The sequence below is a fragment of the Helicoverpa zea genome, chromosome 10, assembly GCF_022581195.2.
Source record: "Helicoverpa zea isolate HzStark_Cry1AcR chromosome 10, ilHelZeax1.1, whole genome shotgun sequence".
NCBI lineage: Eukaryota > Metazoa > Arthropoda > Insecta > Lepidoptera > Noctuidae > Helicoverpa > Helicoverpa zea.
Window position 1 is genome coordinate 12,463,399 of NC_061461.1, and position 15,593 is coordinate 12,478,991.

Consider the following 15,593-nt stretch of genomic DNA (forward strand, 5'->3'; position numbering starts at 1 on the left):
TAGAAGAAATAAACAGAGGTGCATCCACTGGATATCAACATTTTAACAAGATTATGGATTGCGGCTGCTGAACACGAGGTCTCGGGTTCGATTCCCGAGTCGGAAATCGCTTTGTGGGTTTTAGAAGACTTTCACAAAGCAGCCCGGAGCCTGAAAGTTGGTGATTGATACACCCCTACATCGGAGAGCCTGAAGAATGTCGGTCCTGCGATTGATTTTTCTCCGGTCGTGTCGGGTTGTCACAATGCACATTATGCACAGTATTACGAAAATTTAAGACTTCAATTAAACAAATAAAACATTAGATAATGTATGTAAATAAGTATGTTTTTATTTGAAAAGTTTAGGAGCTGCGACGCACAGGCGAGCAGGCGTTGCATGTGCCGATGGACACTAAAGGCGCGAAGCAGGCGTCTGGGCAGATGGGGCAGGCCGCTGCGAACTCGCGAGCGTGGTTACATTGAGACATGCTGGACCACTGGGATGGGAGGGCGTTCTGAAACAGATGGTATGAAATTAGGAATGAATCCTACTTATATTATAAATTTGAAAGTTTGTGAGAATGTATGGATGTATGTTTGTTATTCAATCACGCAAAAACGGCTCGACCGATTTGATTGAAATTTGGTCTGTAGATAAGTGATACCCTGGATTAACACATAGGCTACTTTTTATCAACACACCACGCGGGCGAAGCCGCTGGCGGAAGCTAGTAAATAATATTTTTTAACAGAAACTTACTAAAGAATAAAAAGAAATTCTTGTAAAGCTTATGATGGGAATAAAACATGACATTCTTCTTCTTCCTCTTGCCCTGTTCCCAATTCTACTTGGTTTCTCAAAAAGCCGAAACTTTTTGGATAGTAAAGTATTGTATTTCAGTCGGTCTTTATTTTAAAGTTTAGCTTTTTAATAAGCGTTCTTTACGTAGAATAGTGTCTTTACCTTGACTAAGTTCGCGAACACACACTGTATGATGTCATAAACCGGGCAGTCCAGGTACACTCCCTGTGGCTTCAGGCCGCTGGAACGCAGACAAGAGCTCTTCGCAATATCGATAGCATCCTCCCAACTCGGGTATTGCTTCACAAAGTTGTCCAAAAACGCCGCCGTCCTCTCCTTGTTAACTTCTGCACCGTCCAACAAGTTGTATTCCCGGAATGTGCAGGTCAATCTTTCGCACTGGAAAAAAAGTTAGATATATTTTTTAATTTATTATGCTCAGCATCGGCTGATAAAGAAATTCAACTGCTATATAAGAACATTGAAATTTCGCTTGAGAAATACGTCATGGGCTTTTCTGAAATGTGGGACGGATTTTTATTATCTGTCATTCGGGGTAGCATTGTGATCAAGTAAATTAAAGATTACTCGATCCACGAACCGAATCCTCGAACAAAATTAGTGATTTTGAGTAATAAGTAGCATCAAATAACCCATCCCCAGTATATTTTGAAATAGGAGGCAGATGTTTTCATGACAAGTTATCAAGATAAAACATTACTTATACATACGTACCTCACTTGACCTTCTGCATTTCTCCTGAATCTCGGGACTGACAGCTGGCTGCAGGTCTAGGCATGCGGTTAACTGAAGATAAGAACAATAATTATGAGAGATAATTCATCATTGAAAGTAAGTAATCTGACGTAAAATACGTTCAAAGTACGTACACATAGCAGACGTGTTTACTTACTTCTCTGGGTATTTGTCCACATGTTGAGGAGGTACGCTCTAGAGTTCCTCCGTAACATGTCTGAAATTACAAAAAAAAAAAAACCTAAAAAAATTGAGAATACTTAATTCATAGAACCTTTAGTTCTCATTCTCCAATGATGTAAAATCAAGAAGGTATAGGAAGGTAGGAAGCCTATATCCATACAAGCAGTTCAGTTCCTCCTGAAAAGCTGAGAAACTGTAATATATAAATATTAGTTGCGTAGCATACTAAAAAGTTTTAGAACCCTTGAGGTAGTTAGGACAAGGTGAGAGGACCCAGTATGCGGGTGGCCGTAATCGGGTACTGGGTACTATTCCAAGAATAAGGCCTAATAGACAAAAGTCGAAATGAAACCTACAAAGCATAATGTAAATAGTCTTTGCTATAAAGCAACCTTCTCAGAATATTCTTATTATTTATTTACCAATGCTTCCATTTTGTTATTTTGCTCAGTCTTATCGTTTTTGACAAAATACTGATAAGTATTCTTAGTACTATAGCACAAAATAAGTTTATTAGAATACTAAGTTACTAATTAGGTATCCCGTATCAGAGCCTGATATCACGGTGCAAAACAAAAACAAACTGGTTATCTCTGGAATAACAAGTTTTGGAAATGTATAGGTCTTCCCGTAACTAGGTACGTTGTTGTTTATTGTGGGTTTTTATGGTGAAAAAATCGAGTATTATTGTTTATTGATCCACAAGCAGTTTGAGGAACTGTACAATGACCCATTTTCGCGAAACGCCCTTAATTAATGAGCAACCTTCGGGTTTAGCCTGAACATGATTTTATTTTCCATTCAAATTCCTTCAGTAACTAGTTTTTGTGTTTTCTATCATTTTGTAAAGTAGGTACTGTGGTTTTGGACAAAGTAGCTTTCGGCATAATTATATTAGTAAGGATATTGATCAGATTTTTTTTGAAACTTACCGCAACAATGAAGGCGAGGACGACGCACAATTTAAACATTTTGAAAAACACGCTTTAGCTCGTCAGCTTTACTGTACAAATAACTGAAGAATAAGCGATATGCTACAATTTAATGTCGGGTAATGTTCAATAATAATCAGCCTAGGTCAGAAGAATTTGATAAATATATAATTTGGATTTTTTATTACTTTGTATAAGTTTAAAAATACTACCTAATTATATTCTCGCACTCACACATACGAAGACTCCTTTGATTCCTGATTATTATATTCTAGATACCTACGTACGTATCACATCGAACCGACATCGTTTCGAAGACGGTTGGAAATTGATAAAAGTTTACATCAGATATTTGCAGATCCAGCCTTTCAAACATTAAGCATGTGTCCTTTTTATTCATGAACACTTTCACACTGAAAGGGAAACCTAGAGTTGTTGTAGCTAAGTGGTAATCGCTAGATGGCGCTGACTTACCCATGTGAGATTTAAAAGTTAAAAGAAACTGGGTTCGCAAAGTTTTGCTACGGAGTGGTATATTGATTGACACTTGACAGTGGTATTGTATCATTGACTTATAATATTGTATTTGTATTTGACATCTATTGCTACAATGTCCAAGGTTTGGACCTCACAGAGTCTACGTGGAAGTTACTTTGAAGTTGTGTGAAGTAAGGAACCTACTGGCAATTTCGGTAAATAAAGAAAATAAAAGTCACATTTTTTCATTCATTCAATGCTGTATATTCAAATAAACTTGATTTAATTATTTTATGTGTTCCGTAAAATAACTCTAGGCGCTACGTGGCAGCGTCAGGCAAGCGTTACAGGAGCCGATTGGCACCTGGGCCGCGAAGCAGTCTTCAGGACAGATGGGGCACGCTGCAGCGAAGGCGCGGTACCCCTGACACTCCGATGTGGTAGACCATTGGGATGGAGTCGCGTGCTGGAACATGAGAAAATAGAGAACATAGAAAACTAAGTTTCGACGTACCTAATAAAGTTGTTCAGGTAGGTATAGATACATAATTATTGAGAACTACAGTTCTCCGTACAGTTCTCCGTGAGTTAGACGTAGTTTAGTTTAGTGTTTTCTTAATGACTTTTTGACTACCTAATTTTAAGTCAGTAGGTAGGTAATAGGTACCTACTAAGCCAAATTCGGACAAGCAATAAGGATGATAACCTCTGTTAGGTTATTTTGGTCAATACGAGTAGGTTTTTCCAGAGTTGGATTGATCGAGAAACAGGCTACTCGCAAAAAATATATTTTGTCATTTTGTCTAGTTTATTCCATCACCCTACCTTGATCAGGCTAGCGAAGATACACTGCAAGGTATCATAGATGGGGCAGTTGAGGTCAATGCCCTGGGGCTTCAGCTCCACGTCGCCCAAACACGCAGCCTTCGCATGCTGGACAGCCGTAGTCCAGACCGGGTATTGTTTCACGTAGTTGTCCAGGAAGGCATTTGTCCTGTCCTTGTTGACTGCAGTACCGTCTAGTAGGTTGTACTCGCGGAAGATGCACGTCAGTCTTTCACACTGAAAATGATAAGATATTCAGGATAAACTAATGAGTAGCAAAAAAAAGAACAGGAGTTAAAGGGTGTACCTACAGATTGAAGTAAAAATTTGAACGATAAAAAGAATATCAGCTGTTAAAAAGATGAAGATCAGAATGAAGCCAAGGATTGTACCAAGCTTTAGCTAACTTCAGTCCAGCTTGACCATGAGGGCTAAAGCCCTAAAGTACCTAACTTTAGTTAACTTTAGTTAGGTACTTTAGGGCTTTAGCCCTCATTAGGGCTTTAGATGGTTGGTCTAGTAACTTTAGTTAGCAAAATGATACTTCAGCGTCTAATATACCAACTGGGCTACAATTAAATATTCATAGAATTTTCATGAAATAAATATGCACTTACTTCGGTGGCAGTACGCGATTCATGGCATTTCTCCTGAATCTCGCCGCTGATTGCAGGCGCCATATTGAGACATCTGGTCAACTGTGTATTTAAATATATTAATTTAATAATTTAGTAGACAGACAGTGAAACTACTGCTTTAGGTAAACTACACTTACCCTCCTGGGCAGAGGACCACAAAGGACGCCTTGTCCTTGCGCCCCATAGCAGGTCTGAAATAAACACAAATCATGCCAAGTAGGTCTTTTACACAAAAAATAAGGCGATTATGGTTGAAAATATTGAAGTGAAATTCAATAGGTGATAGGATAAAAATATGAAATTCGGGGAAGAAGAAGTAAATTCTCTAGTCCTGTGAGATAGATATATTATTCAGTTTCCCTGAGCGCTATATCTAATTACATTTTCCGCTTGCAATTTAAACAGCTTCTTACTTAAAATATTGTAATTACTTTTCTCGGTAATGTTGAAACTTCCTTTTTGTCGTTCCTCTTTCTCATTATTATCTCGCAAGAAAATAATGAAAATATAGGTAACTTTTTCAGTGCGCACATTACACAACGATCCGATACAGTAGGTAGGTATATCTCATCTTAAAAGTTTGATTGGATTCACGATTACCTGGGTAGTGGGTACCCTGTTTATCTTCAAAATAAACTGTCAAATAAACCAAATAACCAATCGGCCATTTTCCGCCGCTAGTTCTTTAACATACCTATAATTGCAGCGTGCAAGGTTTCTTCATAAACATGTTCTATATCGAACTAGGTGAACAGTGGTAGACCTACTTAGGTACTAATTGAATGATAAGTAGGCATCGCGTAGGTAAGGCAGGACATAACGCAGAGTTAATGAACCTGTTGATCCACAGTCACAGATATAAATAAAGTTCCCACTGACGTCATGCTGTTATCAAAATATACATAGTTTAAAAGGATGATTAGGCAATTGCGCTACTACTAGTACCTAATTAAGCGTTTTTTTTTTGCGGTTTCAACTGCGTTGGAAACTTTTTTCCGTAGGTACTAGTATAAGAAAAGAGCCCCATCCTACCATAAGAAATTTCTTCTTAAATGGTCTAGCTTTATCCTGAAAGGTAACGAAAACCATAACGGAGTACCCAAATGGTCGCACTTGTCCAATCAGTTTTGACGATGGTATTCATCGACAATTTTAGTTCTTCTAAATCGAGTTTGTTGAGAAAACTTTAATACCTGAGGGATTATATTTTACGAACCCTTTTCTGCTGATAGTTGGAGTAGCTATTATGTGTATAAAAGATGGTAAACTTACCGCTACAGTAAATGCGAGGAAGACAAACAATTTAAACATGTTGAACAACACGATATATCTCATCAACTTTACGTAGTTGACTGAACAAACGATATGCTGTAGTAACCAGCGTTAATCAGTCTAGGTCAGACGTCAAAGGTTGAGATACTCTGTATTACATTTTTCAAGCACCGCTGATCATTGTTTACGCAGTTAGTATATCTGTTAGGTATGTGTACAACCCGAAGTGCCGCTTCACCTAAGTGTAACCGGCCATATGCAGCATACCACCTAGGTGTAGCCGCATTGTGGGCTTTGGCCGTAACATATCCAAATTATTAGGTTTGTATCTATTATTCGGCCAAAATTTATTCAGTACCTATATTTAGCCGGAAAGAGAAAACCCAGGGGTCAATTTTGATGTAAAAGGAAACTTGACACGACTGAAATTCTGTCTTATAGCTCCTGGTAATGTTACAGCAAATAGGCCTAAAATTGTAACGTTTTCTGTTGTCGTACTTATAATGTGAAGTTAACTGTGTAATGTACCATGTGTTATTTCAATTCAAACTTCTAAAAAAAACTTGAACAACTTATAGAACCATGAGTACCTATCGTGAAACGAAGTTCCTTAGCGGTTTAAATAACTATCCAACTGCAGCTGTCCTGTTTACCTTGCAGACGTTGCTTTTTTTTAAAGCAGAGTAGGTACCAGTTTATTAGTCCAGTGCCCAGAAAATCCCAGATAAGTTTTTTATCCTAAAAAGCCAATTTGTAACTTTGCCGCAAAAACCACGAGTTAACGCCGCTAGATGGCGCTGACTTACAGGACATTTAATTTTGGCTTCATTGGCTTTTTATTTGTATGGAAATGTTTTATTTTCCCTATTTTAATTTAGGTCTTTTGAAAGTAATACATTTTAATAAAACCTAGACAAAAAATATTTTTTATATTTATATTTTGTGCGTAGCTTGCTTTGTAAATTTCATTCATTTGTAGGACTGTGGTGACCTCTTTCGACACTACGAGTAAACTATGGCAAAGACTATAAGCTTGTAATTTTCTCGGATAGGCATTAATGGGCCGATTCGATTTATTAAATGTGCTCTCATCATCCTCCGAGCCTTTTTCGATTTGTGCTCTGTTGCCAATAAAACCTTTTTCATAAAATCGATACCTAGAATGAAAAATGATAAGGTTTTTTGTTAAAGACTTTTCATTAAAAGTTCGAATTCATCAATAATTAAATAACTGCTTATAATGTGACATTGACAACAACGATTACGCAGAAAATTACCTAAATAAATCTGCTTATTGCTTTTCGTTGTTTATGTTTTACTATTTCATAGAAAAGAAACATCATCTAAATTAGTAAATACAAAAAGATATAAAGAATAAAGGTATATTAAAAAGTATAAAATTACAATTGAATGTGCAATGGTTTGTCCTATCTGCAAACAGAATATTATCTTTAGTGCTACTCTTTGTTCTGATTGACGTTCCATTCCAAGATGGCAGACATGCCGCTTGAGCCATGATAGTATGGAATCGTAGGATTACGATTTTTAGGTGTGTCTTTCTAAATATCGAACTAGAATGTCTCCCGAATTCTTGACTAATGTCTTATACGTATGTACTGACGATGTGAAACAACTCGCTCGCGTTAAGTGCGCTAGTTTTAGGTAACGTTTGTGCCGGGACATATGTAATAAAACGGTGATCGAAATTGTGTTTTTCGGTGTGTCGTGTACGATAAGTATTCTGGTTTGATGTTAAATTAAAATGTGGAATATGATGTGCGACGTGATGCCCACTATATCGGAGGACAGTATCAGTCAAAGGAGTTCGCAGTTATCCGGTGAGGATGCGAATTTCGAGCAGTTGATGGTGTCTATGCTGGATGAGCGAGATAAGCTGGTGGAGAGCTTGCGAGAGACACAGGAGCGGCTGGGGGACTCGGAGCTGCGCCTCAAGGAGGTGGAGAAGGAGCGCGACTCGCTGCACAGACAGATCGCCGCCAATTTGCCTCAGGTCAGTGACTTGAATGCTAATGTCTAGCTACTTATGTAAAGGCGGATATTATTTATGTTGCAGGTACTGCTCAATTACGGTAACTATGTACACATTCTTAGGGTTATGTTCAAGTTCATGTGTACTATTTTCTGTGTAATGCAATATTGGGCAAATTTTATTGGATTTTTTTCCCAAAAGTATACCATTACCTACTGCTTACAAGTAAGCTATAAAATCAATCTTTCAATAGCCATTAATTAACTAATCTAACAATACTGCTTAATTTTAATTGACATATACCATAGTAGTTGTAACTAGATCACAGTAATTACAGTATTGATGTCCTATTGTTGTTCTTATAGCTTTGTAATAATGACTAGAAGATTATTAAATTCCATGAACTGTTATATCATCTGTAGAGTGCTTTTGAATGTGAAGTGAATCAAGATATAAAAGCTGTTTTTATTTAATGGAATTAAGTTTCTAATAATGCCTACATAATAAGTATCACAGACTCTTCTTTACTGAATTACCTATATTCAGTTCTGATTTAACCAGTGATCTGATAAGGTTCTCCTAGAAGAAAATGTGTGCACAATGTAGACTTTCCTAATTAAATTTTTGAAGCAAAGATAGTTATTGCTGAATGAATGAAGAAATGTCTTCAAAATTAGGTATTTAATAAGTTATCATTTGACTGATTTCTGTATTGTTACAGCTATAGAGAAAGTTACCATATCATTTTTATACATAAGGAATGTTAACAAGAACAAATGGTACAAGTAAGAATGCTGTAATCAATATAAATCATACATGTTCATACTTTATCTTAAATAATAGTTTATGCCGTGGCAACGTAACAATGAGTATAACTAGTAACCGTGCACACCGTGTCAAGGAAACTCGCAGTCATAATGCTCAGCCACTGGAACAGAATAAAATAAATGTACCTCCTACTACTGAGATGAAGAACTGCATGTATTGTTTGCTGTAATCTTAAAACGTTAAATTAAATGTAACACGTTTTGTTAATATAATTTTCTATTTTTAAAGTAGGTTGTATTGTTATTGATAAATGAAATATGTCTTCACTCCAGCCAGGCTGTATTAATTACTATTTGTATTGTGTTAATTTGGTTTCATTCGATATTTTAATTTCTTCAATTTACATTTACAATGGACATCTTACCTAATGTGGTTTATTGTGAAATAAAAATATTTTCTGATTCACTAACTAGGTCATAATTATCCACAGTTTATTATAACGAGACGCAATTGTATACTCATTCAAAAACAGCCATGATCTATGCAATCAAACATAAAAAATAATACAAACATTTGAATCAATAAACTTCTCCTTTTTTGGAAGTTGTTTAAAAGTACATGAAATTATTTAAAAAAAATCTGAAATAATGATAGGTCAGTTACCAACCGTATTATAAACTATGATAAAATCCGTAACATATTTGATACTATGTAAAATTGTCATGACTGATAATGTAATGTACACACATAGTATATGATAATGTTTTAACATTCCAGTGTGTAGAGCCTCTATTTAACTAATCAGTGTTATCTACTCCATTAAATTGTAACCGAGGTCTGAAACATTGGATGCTCTATCCTAGCTCAGTGTATTGACCAACAATTGTCAAAGCTTTGCATGTTATTAACAAACATTGGAATTTACACAATTTAGCTACACAATCCTCTCAATTTTTTCATTTATTAATAGTTTAATTATGGCTTGTAAATTTAGTCACAGTGAGTTTTACGGTTTGACTAATTATTAATAAAAAAGTTATTGATTAGATTAGGTAAAATGTTTGCAGGTGTAACAAAAGCTTGGTTTAATGTGGTTCAATCTAATACTTTAAAGCGCACAGGGTGTATGATTTTTTCCTTATCATGCTTAATATGATTGTACAGGCCACATTTTGTACACAGTAATCTCCTGATTGAAATTAATGGACCATTAATTTAGTAGTAAAGAAGTATCACTCCTACATCTAATCACTAACTACACTCTTCCATTCTAATCAAAGTCTTCCTAAATAGTATTTAGCAAAGCTGAATTCAATTTACCAAACATCTCCAATCGTCCATTACGAACTTCAAATCACCAAATTGCTAAACATTTTAAGAGTATGACGTAAACAACGCCAAAAACAATGTTCTTCGCCCACATCTCCCGTTTACATCTGTTGTGATTTGCATTCAGGCTGTTTTGATTCCATTCCGATACAAATTAAGCAAAGGACCTTGTTTGTGAGAAACAGCACAAACATGACTGTTTCAAAAAGTTTAAAGATGGCGTACCTTATGGGAACCGACCCCTGAGCAAGCAACCTTCAACTATTCCTCGCTGTTTTGCTCGGCAAAGTAATTTTGTTAGTCCGTAAACATAGATAATGGGACCACTTGTCTCGGCCCATCATAATCCCGCTTCACGGAACGGTTTTTACTCATGCAAGATTAATCTCCTCAGGTATGAAGGTACTTTTAATATCCTAGGTGCGGTCAAAGACTAAAATAACTTTCTTCTGAGTACAGAACAGCATATGAGTTATCTTTTTGGTTAATGAACTTGTGTGATAGATTTCGTCCGATAAAAAAGTTAAAAGAACGAAATTACCCGTTTTACGATATTGCAGATTTTCGACTACAAAAGTTAAATAAAACATGTCTGATAAGTCCATGACTGAATATTAGTAAGTAAAAAGAAATCGAGAAAATCTATTTCAGAATTTATCACGTTACTAGATCAGCGAGATTATTACAGCATTGTCTTACTGAAATCGGCTATTGAAGCGGTTAATGAGAAAGACCTATGTTCACCAGCCGTCTATACCAGACCGATCGATTTCGCTCTCGTATTTTATCTAGAAAACGTTTAAAATAGGAGCGGCATTACACTGGTTATTATTATCATTAAACTGCTCAACATGTTTGGTCAATTGGGTTATCATTGCAATCCTGGGTTATAAAAATATTTGCGGTTCGATATGGTAAACGATGCAAAAAGTTTGGGACATATTGGGCGTGTAGTTTTTCTAGATGTCCCAGTTCTATGTCAGAGGATAGAAACGGTCCCATTTTCTAAGATCGCTCGCAGAGTTACGACGTTGGTTTCATTTGTCAGGATGTCGGGTTCCGCTAAACAATGAATATCGCCTTCAAGCAGACACTTATCTGCTGCCGTCCGAATATCACATCAGCACGCGATTATCCTCCACTTCCGCGTTGTTACTAAAATAAAACTCATCCCAAATTACAATTTCAAATTACAATTTCAAATTACCTTTATTCAAATGCAATTTACGGTCGCGTAAAATGATCCATCACACACGGACACCTCGTAATTTTTAAGGGACTCGCACTGCCAAAAAAAATTTGCTCGATTTTATATTCGCCCAAATAATTGTGTTCAGTTTATATACGAAGTAATTTGCTTGGGGAATGACTAGAGTTTTCCTCGCAGTGATTTATGAATGTATCCGTAGCGCAATTAGGCTGGATTGTCAGCGATTTTGCATGAATTAAGCAAGCTTATAGTACCTGAAGGTAATTCGGTGGAATTTTTCAGCAAAGAATGTTGCGAAGCCGTGAGGGGTTTCAAAATGAAGTGTTATTAACTTTGGAATGGTTTAAAAAGGTTTTAGAAGGTGTCGACGCGGTAGCAGCTTTGTTTAATGAAGATATTTATGATTATGAACATAGTTTCGGCTGCGTAATAAAAACTTTTTAACTGCCTTCAGAAAGTTATTTTTAGCGCTGTCATGGTGTGAACGGGTGCTGTTAGTATTTATCTATTTAGTTACTTGCCGTTGTTTTATAATCTCCATTTCGCATCGTATTCTTTGGATAGCCCGGACCTATGAAAACGGCCTTTACTGCTTTGATGTTTCAAGATTGAGCCGAACTAAGTACTATCGCCTCGCTTACGACCATCCTGTCAAAACTATCTGTTTTATCTCTACTATTTGGAGATGACTCGGAAGCATCTCGGTAAACAGCGATGCTGTCCGCTCCGCCTACATTCCTGATTATCAATGTCTTCCTAGAATGCCGCTACACATTTCCGGAAGCATCTATTTCGGTCATCACCGCCGAGTCAAAATATCAATGAACTTCTAATGCCCGCTATATTTAGATCCGTAGATAATTTGGAACACTTTCTACTAATGCACGCGGTGCTTCAAACAGTTCCTATTAGTGTAGGTTTGCTTTAATTATATTTTCATTCGTATAGAGAATTGCTCAAAAACAATATGAAAACATTGGCTAGTCTGTCCGATAATTGAAAGACACTTAATACTTAAAACCCAGCTAACGGTGTTGGACAAATACCGTTTTGCATTTAATAGCTTGTGGTTCAGAAACTAATTAGACAAGCAACTACCGCCTGGTTGCTTAACAAACTTAATTACTTTTTTCTGCAACATCTATCTTGCGTACAAGAGGTGCTAAAATTAGCAAATAATTAAAAGTGAATGCTTTGCGTTGGGACTGACATGTTCTGTATTTAGTGCTCCAGTATCCAATCATATGTCTGACATGTGGGCACGAAACATCTGTAGCCCATATAAATATTTGTTGCGATGTCGCATTCGAATCCGCGACCCTGTTGATGGCAGACATTCTGCAAGCGTGTCACTATAGTTCGGCCATTCAGAGAATGCGTTCCTGACACGTCGCGATTGAACTGACGACGTAACTTTGCAATGGCGTTGCAGTTACGATAAAAATATTTTTGCTGGTTGTTTACCGTTTTAACAATTGAGGAGCATTAAAACAACATTATTATATCAATAATCAATGAATGTAGTTACGTCGTCAGTTCAATCGCGACGTGTCAGGAACGCATTCTCTGAATGGCCGAACTATAATCACTATGTTAGGCGTTATTTCTGGTCTGTTAAATAAACTCTTATAATAGATTTTCCATTGTATTTGAAAATTTAAGTTGTAAATTGACTGAAGTGCAATTTGCGAGAGTTATGCAAGTACTGTGTCAATCGATCGTTATTACTGGTTTTGTTTCAGCCTTTTTGAGCATCTCGGTAAAGCGTATCGAATTGTGGACATTGTGAGAAATCTAATTCAAATCTGATCAGGCTCGGGTGGCAATTTCGTAAGTTCGGTGTAAATGAAATATAAATATGCTCAACAAATTTATTCAATGTAAGAATTACACAAGCTCTGTTTACATGGCGGGTCCCGTGAAATCGTTGGAAGTTGTGGTGTAATCACAAACTTAGTTCGACAAACATGAGCCTCCGACACGGTCGTACGCAAATGAATTCTTGTTTTCCGATTTTGACCGATTTGAACTTGAATAGAGGTCTTGTACGAAGCAGACGAATATCTTCAATTGTCTGCTCCTCTAAATCCTTAAGAAAATTTACCATCTAATACAAATGTCTGTCAATTTATTGGTATCACTTACATTGCTCACATTGAAGCGTCTAACAGCTCTGCAATAAGTCTAACTCGAAACTTACCAATACCGAGAAATTATCGTGAAGTTAGTCGACGTGTATTTAGTGGCCGTGAAATCGCAATTTACTACATGATTTCGTTGGTAAATTAGTAAGATTATACCTACCAGCATAACAGCATTATTCACCGTGATGACAGGTCAAAATTTTCATATCATCATTGCAAATGTGGGAATTTCTTGTCCTTGAACATTGTCATGACCGCAATCATACATTTATTTATTAGTAACATTTTAATAAACACGCTAGAAACAAAGTCGATATGAAAACATCCCTATTGGCTTAGAGCCAGTGCGCGTTAGAGCGCGAACGGGAGCATAAACTTGTGTGTACACAATCCGCTATACTCTTTTACACGACGCTGAAGTTTATGACTGCAGATATTAGGATAAACGGATCCGTTATTGTTGGGATTTTCGGAGATGTCGCCATGATTGTTTGGGTACGATAGAATGTGTTAGCACGTGCTCGTAAATCCTGTTATTGTTATGATATTGACATGGATTGCTTTCTAAACGCTGACGATGAATGGATGATGTACCTATTGCGAAATATGTTCAACTGAAACTTTTTCCACTAGACAGGTGTTTTAGACAGGAAAGAACGATTGCTGATTACTCATGTTCTTAATTCTGTTAGGTACCACCGAGAAAAGAACCACCCAAACTATTTGAATACATTTAATTGCTAGACGTAGTACCCATAAGCAAGCAGCAAGATCAAATCCAACTATTCTGTTCATATTCTATAAATTGTGTTAAAGCTCCGCATTGTGACTAAATCTCTTCCCAAGTAAATCTGTTTACCCTCTGTATGTACACAACAAGCTGTGCCTGATTTGCAAACAAACGTCAAACGTTTGCACACGACGAAAGTAAAATGATGCGGACAAGAGCGTGTAATGAACTGTTGAGGAAACCGAGAATCTAGTCTACCTGGTGACTATTGAAATCAAGGTGCAGTTGTTATTGTGAAAAATGAAAGGGATAGGATCAAGCTGAAAGATAAAATTGAAGAACTTATTCTACTTCTTATAAGAAAGACTTATAATTTGAGAGTGATAAATTCCATTACAACTCTCAATATGAGCGCTGTGCTTGCGACTGACGGCGAGCCGCAAATGACATTAATTTGCAAACAAAAGAAAGTATCGACGTGGACGCATGCGCGTAATGAATTACATGCCATAGTAATGGCAGGCGAATGACGTGCGGAGTACGTCGTTACAGTAATATTACGTAATAATGCAGATAAAAAAGAAACTGCCAGTCGGGAAATCTCAGTAGCTATACAGGGTGTTTGGCGCATGGACCGACAAAAATTTTTGGGGGATTCGTGAGGCCATGTACTAGTTTTCACTCATAGACCCAATGTCCTATATGTCACTGTATTCGAGATACGATTTTTTTTGTTTGTTTTTAAAAATTACCGGAACTATCACCTTTAAAACGCTATAACTTTTCAGTCTGTTGTCGAATTTACACCAAATCACTTTCATTGCGTTCTCTGATGTATTATTATTCCAAATAAAACATAAATTCATAGCACTAGATGGAAAAAAAATACTTGTTGAGCTTCCAAAGTCTTAAAAATGAAAAAACGTATGAAAAATGTCAAATTCAAAATTAATTATAAAAAAAAGTAAAAGCTTTTATGAACTTCATTTAATAAAAAAAAAATGCCTACTTAATACCCTTTCCAACGATATGCCACATGGGTGTGAAATCATTAATAATGTCGTCACAAACCTAAAGGTACACATTAACCAGTGCCAGGGTAATGAAAACACAAAAATGTTTTAAAATGTTTTAATTAAATTTAAGTTATAAATTATGTTCAAAATGACTGCCTCTGTTGCGAATGCATGCACGGCATCTTTTTCTAATTTCTACAGTCGTCGTCCTCAGTCGCATTTCTGCTTTCATAATTTCAAAGGCGCAATTTATTCTTTCGATTAAAATTTCTCTTGTGGGTACTTCAGTCGCATACACAATTTCTTTTGCACGGCCCCAGACATAAAAATCCAAGGGCGTCAGGTCTGGTGAACGTGCAGGCCAAGGAATTGGGCCGCCTCTTCCGATCCATGAATTTGGAAAACAGTTGTCCAAATGTTCTCGCACGTCTCGCTGGTAATGTGCTGGACAGCCATCATTTTGGAAAATAATTGGTTCTCCATCTAATACTGGTAATACCAATTCAGGTAAATCTTCGAGTAAAAAATTCAAATAATTTT

At 36.6% G+C, this 15,593-nt stretch overlaps 3 protein-coding genes across 8 annotated transcripts in view; 1 reads left to right on the forward strand and 2 right to left on the reverse strand.

The window, feature by feature from the left end:
* Positions 1-306: 306 nt before the first annotated feature.
* On the reverse strand, positions 307-2,741 carry LOC124633975. The gene is made up of 5 exons (XM_047169368.1): positions 2,655-2,741; positions 1,697-1,756; positions 1,519-1,590; positions 946-1,182; positions 307-496 (listed from the first exon to the last, which is right to left on the reverse strand). The coding sequence occupies exons 1-5, from the start codon at positions 2,691-2,693 to the stop codon at positions 344-346; spliced, it is 561 nt and encodes a 186-aa protein (XP_047025324.1). The 5' UTR covers positions 2,694-2,741; the 3' UTR covers positions 307-343.
* A 630-nt stretch (positions 2,742-3,371) lies between these two features.
* On the reverse strand, positions 3,372-5,999 carry LOC124633813. Its single transcript, XM_047169164.1, has 5 exons — positions 5,867-5,999; positions 4,732-4,785; positions 4,574-4,654; positions 3,957-4,193; positions 3,372-3,597 (listed from the first exon to the last, which is right to left on the reverse strand). The coding sequence occupies exons 1-5, from the start codon at positions 5,927-5,929 to the stop codon at positions 3,445-3,447; spliced, it is 588 nt and encodes a 195-aa protein (XP_047025120.1). The 5' UTR covers positions 5,930-5,999; the 3' UTR covers positions 3,372-3,444.
* A 1,176-nt stretch (positions 6,000-7,175) lies between these two features.
* LOC124633845 (liprin-alpha-1) overlaps positions 7,176-15,593 on the forward strand; it is a 139,136-nt gene continuing 130,718 nt past the window's right edge. For 2 of the 6 annotated variants that reach the window (XM_047169205.1, XM_047169208.1), the window contains exon 1: positions 7,177-7,877. In XM_047169205.1, coding sequence (XP_047025161.1) covers positions 7,629-7,877 — 249 coding nt within the window. In that variant the 5' untranslated portion in view covers positions 7,177-7,628. Of the gene's footprint in view, positions 7,878-15,593 lie in introns of all 6 variants that reach the window. The other 4 variants (XM_047169207.1, XM_047169204.1, XM_047169206.1 and 1 more) reach the window with 3 other exon arrangements.

Coding starts and splice junctions, on each gene's coding strand:
- LOC124633975 (XM_047169368.1), bottom strand. CDS start 2,693: ATGTTTAAATTGTGCGTCGTCCTCGCCTTCATTGTTGCG. Junction 1,757..2,654: donor TCCTCGCCTTCATTGTTGCG/GTAAGTTTCAAA, acceptor TTGTAATTTCAG/ACATGTTACGGAGGAACTCT. Junction 1,591..1,696: donor GTGGACAAATACCCAGAGAA/GTAAGTAAACAC, acceptor TCTTATCTTCAG/TTAACCGCATGCCTAGACCT.
- LOC124633813 (XM_047169164.1), bottom strand. CDS start 5,929: ATGAGATATATCGTGTTGTTCAACATGTTTAAATTGTTTGTCTTCCTC. Junction 4,786..5,866: donor TCCTCGCATTTACTGTAGCG/GTAAGTTTACCA, acceptor TGTTTATTTCAG/ACCTGCTATGGGGCGCAAGG. Junction 4,194..4,573: donor AATCGCGTACTGCCACCGAA/GTAAGTGCATAT, acceptor TATCATTTTCAG/TGTGAAAGACTGACGTGCAT.